We start from the raw sequence: 9,602 nt of genomic DNA on the forward strand, positions 1-9,602 counted from the left end.
AGAAATGGTTTTATAACCCTTTCCAGACTGATACATGTCAACTATTTTGTTTCTCATCTGTTCTTGAATTTCTTTAGATTGTGGTATGATGTGTTGCTCTTTAAGCATGCTTCACTTGGTCAGACAGGTTCTATTTAAGTGATTTCTTGATTCAACGGGTCTGGCACTTATCAGGCTTAGGTTTGGCTAGTGAAATTTAATTCAGATTTTTTTTTTTTTAACTCAGCTAAAATAATGTGGTTGATCACAGTTCTTGCATGATTTAACAGGAGGGGGCAATTAATTTTTCACGTAGGGCCAGGTAGGTTTGGACAGTTTTTATCCCTTACTAAATGAAATCATCATTTAAAAACTACATTTTGTATTTACTTGCATTATCTTTGTGTAATATTACAATTTGTTTGATGATATGAATCTTTTAAGTGTGACAAATATGCAAAAATTTTTTTTAAAACCAGGAAGGGGGCAAAAACCTTTTCACGGTACTGTATGTCATATGAGTTTTTGAATTTTGAAGTTAAAACCATTTTAACTAAAATTTGAAATTCAGCTTCCTCAATGCAAATTCAGAAATGTTAAATCCATTTTCAATGCAATTCTGAATGAAGCACAACTCATACAAATAGACTATGTTTTAAGTAACTCCCTAGTAATCATGATGCTTGTGAGGCTCTGAGGATTTGATAATTACCAGCATATGTTCTTTTCCTTCTGTTAGTGGCTGTAGACACTGTGCAGCACTCATGTTGTTCTCTGTGATGAGTTTATCAACCACATTCAACCACCATGCAACTCCAAAGAACTGCTAATGAAAAACACATGTGGCTAGTGTAGCGTTACCTTCCTCTGGTACACCACAAGCTAATAAAGTTAGCCTCTAATGCTAAAAGACGGTAGTTTTAATGAATAGTGTGCAATATGGAGGTCAACTGTACATGACCAAATGTAGTCTTGACCCTGTCAGTGACTAAAAACTAACTGCATTAATACAGATGGATGCTAATGGAGGCATAGACAAGCAGCACTTGGATAAAGCACAGTGTGACTGAAAACTAGAGCAAGGCTCCCGTCGTGAAAGAGGAAAGCCAAAGGCGATGATGTCACTCCCTAAAAACAATGCCTCATTCAGGCAGACTAGGGGGCAGGAAGCTGCTAGTCATTTAAAACTAGGGAGGAAAAAACGACAACATCTGCTGCTGCGTCCAGTCCAGATGGATGCAGAGAGAGAGGGAGAGAGAGAGACGGCAGCGATATTAGACCTATCCTTCTTTGGCTCCCAGAGGTGGAAATCTTTTCTCTTGGATACTGGCTCAGATCCGTGCAATATAAAAAAAGTTTCCAGTCAGCTAAGTCGCAGTGTGACACTCCCTTCAAAACAGACACCATAGGCTCTCATTTTCAACCCAGGCTTATTAGAAAACGTGCACATGCAGACATTTCTGCAAAATTATATTACGATGCTTCTTGCATGTTTTTTGACACTTTCAAAGTGAAATGTCCAGTGAGTGTCTCTAAAAGCACTTTCAGTTTAATGAATTCTGGCTATGTTTCATTGTTAATTGTATTTTGTAAATTCGGAAATGAAACTTCCGGTGAGTGGCTCTAAAAGGTTAATGCTCTATCGTGTTTGAAAACACTAAATCTGACTGTGAACCTACTGGATAGTGTTAACAAAAGCAAATGTGAGATAAAAATGCATCTGTTGAAGCAACCATGTCATTTTGCTTACTTCTATAAGTGAGTACCAGGTGAGCTTCCGAGCAAGTTTACTACATTAGAAACGTCATCAATTTTGGGAGAGTTATGTGATGCAACTGTCATAATGTATTAATTTACAAATAATGCACTATAGTAAAAGTGTTTTGAGGTCATAACATAGTATTGTGCAAGACAGTGTGTGTGAAAATAACTATTTATTAATCAATAATCTGCCCCCATAATCATGATTTGTGTGAAAAGAAGGTTTTTGGTGCTACTACTCCTGCTACAGTTCATTTAATTTGGATTTGTATGTGTTGGTGCTAATTTTTATGCAGTTTGGATCAGAGTAACAAATAGCAAATAGTCATTGACTGTGGATTGAATCTTGACTCCATTCCAGATGAGCCATTGTCTGTGCTGGGATGAAAGCGTGAAGCATGAAACTTGTTGCTCACTAGTTTGAGACCATGTTATTAACTTGTGCTGCATGCCATCTACTGGGCAGATCAAGAAGGAGATTTAGTTGCATCCTACCTGATAGAGTTTGGCATCATTCCTCCACTCTCTCCATTCCCAGGCAGCTCAATGTGGAATCCATTAGGGATGCTCCATTGTGCCGGGTGGCTCAAGACATTTTCCGACCTGCTTCCTGGAATAGTGGTCCGTAGCGGACTTGCAGAGCTGGCTTCATCCCTTGCCATCTCCGTCCCCAGCTCAGCCTTGCCCTCATCCCCTTCCTGCACGGTCTCCAACTCCAGCTCCGGAGGTTCGGGGCCCATTAGGGCCCTCTGCTGGATGAGAGGGGTGAGCGGTGCCTCGAAGCTGACGCAGCTGTCCGTCTCATCAGTGAGCGACAGCACATCCAGTGAATCGAGACTGCTGTAGCAAGTCCCGCCTCTCAGAAGCTCTGACTCGACGATGCGTTCAAACGTGGAGCTGAAGCCGTCCTGGTTCTCTTTTGTTCTGTCGTACTCTTCCTCTCCGTCGTCCTCTTCCTCATCCACAGCCGTGATCTTGGCGACCTGCTCAACAATGCTCTCAAACGTAGAGCTAAAACTGTCCTGATTTCGGGTCTCCCTTTCCTCTCCACCCTCCTCCCTCTCTTCCTCGTCCTCTACCTCAGCATCTGCTTCTTCTACGGAGAGCTCAAACGTGGAGCTGAAGGCATCTAGGTTCCCCTGTGCTGAAGGCTCTTCAAGGACTTCCTCCTCATCCTCCTGCTCTTCGCTGTCATCTTCAGTCCCGTTGTCAAACCTGCAGTAACAAAAATGCCAGTTAATGCATTCCCAAACATATCAGGTAAAAACCCATCACAAAGACACAACTGGTTAAAGAGGTCTGGCTTTAGACTATACACAAAGACTCTTAGCCTGGTTGGCATGTGCTGTGCGTATTCCTATCTTTAGTCAGGCTGCTGTCACAGTTCTTCAGCACGACTGCAGTGGAGGAGTCCCAGCAGAGAGGAGCATCATTCAGGACAGCTCCCCTGCCACGTATGGTGCCCAAAATATCTCCCCACCCTCATTGTAACATGCGTGCCACATCATTTGTGAAGCCTGACATTGAAAATTGCACAGCTAAACTCTGTAATACATGTGTTTCATATTCAAAATATTTTGTAAGACATGACAAGCCAGGCATTGTGAAATTCATTGTGAAAAGATGGAAGCCTTTCAAAGGGTTTTATTGATCTTTTAGGGGTCTGTTCACACTACAGCTTGATCCTTTTTTGGAAGATCATTAGGATGTGTGTTTTGGAAGTCAATTTTATTTGTCTAGCACTTTTGACCAGTGCAAAATTCACAAAATTCTCTGAAATTAGAGTTGACATAAAGTGTCAGAGAAATAATAAAGAAATAATGTGTCAAACAAAATTAATGTATGTTCTTTTAATTTAAATATATTTGAATTTTACTTTCTTACATCCAAATTGCAATTTTGCATTCTGTTTGCTTCCTCAATTTAAATTCAATTCAAATTCAGGATTCTCAGTTCCATTCTGAATAGCATGCATCCCTACTTTGGACTAAAATGTTGATTCAGAGGCTGATATGTATTATTAAGTATGTTTACCAGTGCAGTCACAGTTGAACTACAGTCCTCATCTTTCTGTTCAAGTAAATGTGATGTATAGTGCAATATTTAAAGGCTTAAATACATTACCATTCAAAGGTTTGGGGTTAGTAGGAGTTTTAAATGTTTTTGAAAGAAGTCTGTAGTTCTTACTAAGGCTGCATTTATTTGATCAAAAATACAGTGAGAAACAGTAATATTTTTTAAATATTAAAATAACCGATTTCTAATTTAATATATTTTAAAGTGTAATTAATTTCTTCGATGGCAAAGCTGAATTTTCAGCATCATTACTCCAGTCTTCAGTGTCGCATGATCCTTCAGAAATCATTCTGATATGCTGATTTGGTATTTTTCAATTTTTTCTTACATTTTTCAGGATTCTTTGATTAATAGAAAGTTTAAAATAACAGCATTTATGTGAATTTTGTATCATTACAAAAGTATTTACTGTCACTTTTGATCAATTTAATGCATCCTGGCTGAATAAAAGTATCAGAGATTATGCAAAAAAAGAAAAAGGGATTAAAGGAAGGATTATTGCTTCAGTCTGACAGAAATCAAACTTTTAAAATGTATGTAAATGTACAGTATATCTTATTTTACTAACCTTAGAGAGCACAGGGGCTTGGTTGAGTCCTTTTCTGGGGTCTGAGGCAGCAGCAACTGTGTGTCTTCACCTTCGCGGATGTCCCTATTACTGTTTTCTGTTACAGGATCTAAGCAGCTGCCCTCAATCTCACCGTTTCTACCTTCCTCTTCTAATGTCACCTTCTCATCCTCCTTTGCACTGGACTGTGTGTTTCTGTTATTCTCTGTATCTCCGTCTTCTGCTTCACCTTGCTGCTCCTCTTCTGTCTTTGTCCCATTACAGGGCTCCAAATCTCTTGCCATAGAGCCATCAGCCTCCTCCTCTCCCTCAGGTGCTGGGGGTGTATCTGGAGGTGGGGTGTCTGTGCGGAGGGGGTCATGCTGCCCCTCCTGACTCATGGTGGCCCCCTCAATCACGGTGTCCTGGCAGCCTGGGGTCACAAGGTCAGGGTCAGGAACAAGGGAAGGGGGTAGAGTTCACACCTATTAAGAAAGAAGGTGAGACAGAGCAATGAGATTTCGGATAAAGGTGAGCCCTGAATAATAAAGGATAAGAACCTACTGAGAAAAACTGTCCATTCATAATCCGCTCTCATTAGTATGGATAAAACTGCATGTATTAAAAACCACCATGGCAAAGAATGCATAAAATCCCATCTGTTTTCATCCCATCAAAAATTGCTTAAATTGTTCATAACTCAAAGTTATGGGAGTTTTCAGGCATTTTTTTATTTATTTTTCTTAAAACTAAAGCATACTGGTATAAGTGACTAAGCAACATAGATAGCGTTGTGAATTGAAAGGAGATCTCTTTTAACTGCATACACATCTGACTAATGGTTGGAAAATTATTAATAATCTACAACTAATTCTTTAACTGAGCAAACAAACCAACTGTAAATGGCTGTTAACAGAAGACAGAGATGCTGAAGAAGAACGCAAAGAGCAGGCAGAGCAAGATCACTGTTCACCATATGCGAAATATCCTAAATACTAAATTGGGGGTTTATATATATCTCTGAGAGAAACTGACTGTCTTCACAAAAGTTTAGATGGTATTTTCTTTTGATCTTACCTCCATATAATAATGTAGTTTTTAAATGCTCAGTGTTACTTTGTTTACAAAGGTAACCAATGAAACATTCTTTCGCTGCTGTTCCATAAGCGCCACCTGCTGTCAGAGAGTGAATTTGCATTTTCATTCAGTCCGTCTGCTATTTATTTTTCATGCTGATTTGTTTTATTTAGCATAATTTCACAAAGCTAAGGTCAGACCATTCTGTTTCTGCTTTAAATTTTCTTTAAAGTTTAAAATTTAAACAGCGATTCTGACTCCATTATCTGCTGTAATCCTTGTGTTTTATCAGCCCAGAAGAAATGCAGGCCGGTGAGAATGCATTATCTTTGACTCAGCAAACCTGAAGCGCCCCTGATGTTTTACATGCTAGAGGCTCACACACACTTGCAATACAACACACAGACCAGAACGATCTGCTGAGGGTGAATTTTAGGGTCAGTCTGAGTCTAATTTTAAATGCTGCTCTGATTACTAACATCTGCTCTGGGGAATCTTCCCTAAACTCAGTGGGCAGCAGCAGCACCGGACAGGATAGATGTTCAGTGGCACATTACAGCAACTTTTGCCAGCCCATTTTACTTCTGTAATGTTACATATTTCCGAGTGTAACAGGATATTCAGTGAATACAAATAGACAAGACTTCACTTTATCCATTAGATGTTAATTGCATTGTGAAAAGTGGACAGAATAGCATCTGCCGAACATTAATCAATAGACCTCACTAGAGATGGGAAGACCGGCTCATTTTACTCATTTGGATCCTTGAATCTCATTCAGCAAAATAATCTTTATTCAAGTCATTTATTCATTTGAGCAGAGTTAAATTAGAATATTTTATTTTTAATATCCAAATTCCCTGAGATACTCTCCAATTAGATAATGCATCCAAAGACTAATTATGAAAAACAGAAATGATCTCCCAGTCCCTACTGCGTTTCTGATCCAAATCTTTCACTCGTTTTTCACATGACAGATGAAAAATGAAAAGTTCATGAGCGATCCATCACTAGCCTGCACAGCCTAAAAGAAAATTAATTTCACAGGTGGAAAGAGTTATTACATTTTAATGAAAGATTACAAAAAACAAACTTTTTTGGACAATCTTCATTTAGAATAATGTGCCTTAAGGAATCTGGCATAATAGGATCAGGAATGTGTTGTTGCAAAAGAAATCTGGTCTATTTTAATTTCACATCGACTTTGAAGCTGAAATCTGCTGCTAGCATCACCAAAAGAATGGCAAAATAATGACAAAAATAATTCACACAGCTTTCCAGAACACTACCTCCATTTGGTCGATCAAAACTTTTGAAATAAGTCTCATACACTCACTATAATTCGAAATATTATTACAATTTAAAAGATATATTTTCTATTTGAATATATTTTAAAATGCAATTTATTCCTGTGATGTAAAGCTGAATTGTCCGCATCATTACTCTAGTCTTCAGTGTCACATGATCCTTCAAAAATCACTGCTCAATAATTTTTTTTTATTATTATTAACAATGTTGAAAACAGTTGTGCTGATTAATATTTGTGTGGAAACTGAGACACATCTTTTTCAGGATTCTCTGATAAACAGAAAGTTCAAAAGAACAACATTTATTTAAAATCTTTTGTCACATGTTTTTACTGTCACTTTCGATCAATTTAATGCATCCTTACCATATAAAAGTATTATTTTCATTAAAAAAATGAGACTTTTGAACAATAGTATGGCGTACAGTTGTCTCTGCACATTAAACTGAGAAGTACACTTAAGTGTGACTTTTAAATTCATATTCAGAGCATTATCTCTCTTCATTAAACCAGTGAACAGGACAGATGCTTAGTGGCACATCATGACATGTTTAATACTCAGTTACCATTTTTAGAGGGGTGGTGATGGCGCAGTGGATAAGACACATGCTTTTGGTGTGAGAGACCCGGGTTCGAATCCACTGTGAGACACCAATGTGTCCCTGAGCAAGACACTTAACCCCTAGTTGCTCCAGAGGCGTGCGACCTCTGACATATATAGCAATTGTAAGTCGCTTTGGATAAAAGCGTCAGCTAAATGAATAAATGTAAATGTTACCCGATGAAACCAAATGGACAGGCACACAAACACAGGCTGGAATATAAACAGCACACATGTACAGAAAATCCCTCTCTCTGGCAGAGAAACAGTATAACATCCTCAGAGTTCAATGTGAAGCTCAACCACTTTGTTTTTTTCTGCAGCTCTGACTCAGACGGTGCCGTTTAAAGCTTTCTAATGCCGCACATCTGATCGAATCCAACCGCAGTAAAACCCAAGTTTCCATTACATTAAAGCTCTATGGCCCAAACTACCATTACATTAGGCAACAAATCAAATCTCTTCATGTCTATATTCAGTGCTGTTTGACAGAATATACACCAATTCATCTTAATCGTACCAGTTACACATTACATTATTGTACCATTTACTTCTTCGAAACACTAGAGACATGGGAATTTTAAAAACACACACTGTCTCACACCACACAGAACATTTTGATGTGACATTTAGCAAAAGAAAGTTACCTTTGACCTCGGCTCTTCATTCAAACACACATGGTTAATTTTTGACATTCTGCATGGGCGCTCAGTACCCAAAGTCCATCCCAGCTGCAGATGATCTTTTCACACGGAAAGCACATCTAGACTCACATGCATGATTCCATCACACACACTCAGGCTCAGCTGCTGTGCAGTACCCTGTTGTCATGTTGGCTATTCCTGAGAGCCTCTGCGCTCTGTAACTGCCAGATACCCATAATTCCTACAGCAGCAGCACACGCCCACTAAACAACATGACAGATCACTCACTGAGGGTGTATGAGTGTGACGTATGACTGTGTATGTGTCAAGATATGCCTGTATTGGTAGTAACAACAATAGGGATCAGCAATAAGGAATTTTTCTGGGCAATTAGGCTGATTTTTACATATCCACCAAAAATAAATAAATAAACAATCTATAAAAAATACTATCTGCACACTGAAAAAGGTGCGTTTTAGTGCTACAAAAGATTTCTGTTTCAAATGCTGTTCTTTTTCTTTTGAACTTTATATTCAAAGAATCCAGAAAAAAACACAAAAATATTAAACAAATTTTTTGTTTTCAAAATTGTTAATAATAAGAAATGTTTCTTGAATCAGTATATTAGAATGACTTCTGAAGAATAATGTGACACTGGAGACTGGAATAATGTTGTTTGCATCACAGGAATACATTAATTTTTAAAATATATTCAAATAGAAAACAGTTATTTTAAATTGTAATAATATTTTACAATATTACTGTTTCTTTCTGTATTTTTGATCAAATTAATGCAGCCTTGTTGAGCATAAGATATTTTTTTCAAAAATATAAAAAATATTATCAACCTCAAAATTAGGTAGTATATGTATTATTATTAGACTTTTTATTCTGAATCTTAAATCTGAACCCATGCAGTGCACACAGTATTTATTCACACACCCTAAAACAATATATGTGCAATTTTATTATTGTTATTATTATTAGCATTGCATTTTTGTATTTCCTTGAGATATTTATATTTTTAATTAATGATTGTTTTACAAAAAAAAATAAAAAAATCTAATTCATAAACTCACCTTAGCTGGAAAACATAACAATTTGTAATTTGTCAATTTCTACTAGTGTTTCTAATCTCTATCAATTTTTTAAATCAACAGATAACAGATTTGCATCACAATGTCAAATACAGAGCAGAAAACCAAATACATGAATGTTAAAGATTAATAAATGTGAAAATGTTCTTTTCAAGAGACCATTCTATCAACTTTATGTTGAGCCCTGAATATGATACTAAAACCTAAAATCATCTATACTGTAAAGGCCATCAAGTCTGGGGACAAGTTCACTATATCTAATCATGGATGTCCTCAAGAACACAAGGGAAGTCGTGGCCTAATGGTTAGAGAGTCGGACTCGTACAGGTTGCGGGTTCGAGTCTTGGGCTGGCAGGGATTGTAGGTGGGGGGAGTGAATGTCCAGCGCTCTCTCCACCCTCAATACCACGACTGAGGTGCCCTTGAGCAAGGCACCGAACCCCCAACTGCTCCCCGGGCGCCGCAGCATAAATGGCTGCCCACTGCTCCGGGTGTGTGTTCACTGCTGTGTGTG

At 38.0% G+C, this 9,602-nt stretch overlaps 1 protein-coding gene across 1 annotated transcript in view; it reads right to left on the reverse strand.

The window, feature by feature from the left end:
* The window catches only part of LOC306853632 (PH and SEC7 domain-containing protein 2-like), a 35,345-nt gene extending 27,138 nt beyond the window's left edge, over positions 1–8,207 (reverse strand). Inside the window, exons 1-3 of the mRNA XM_079391181.1 lie at positions 7,995–8,207; positions 4,385–4,848; positions 2,236–2,955 (exon numbers count right to left, since the gene is read on the reverse strand). Coding sequence (XP_079247307.1) covers positions 2,236–2,955; positions 4,385–4,764 — 1,100 coding nt within the window. The 5' untranslated portion in view covers positions 4,765–4,848; positions 7,995–8,207. The remainder of the gene's footprint in view (positions 1–2,235; positions 2,956–4,384; positions 4,849–7,994) is intronic.
* Between the last annotated feature and the right edge of the window lie 1,395 nt (positions 8,208–9,602).

This window comes from Barbus barbus, assembly GCF_936440315.1.
Source record: "Barbus barbus genome assembly, chromosome: 33".
NCBI classification, from domain to species: domain Eukaryota; kingdom Metazoa; phylum Chordata; class Actinopteri; order Cypriniformes; family Cyprinidae; genus Barbus; species Barbus barbus.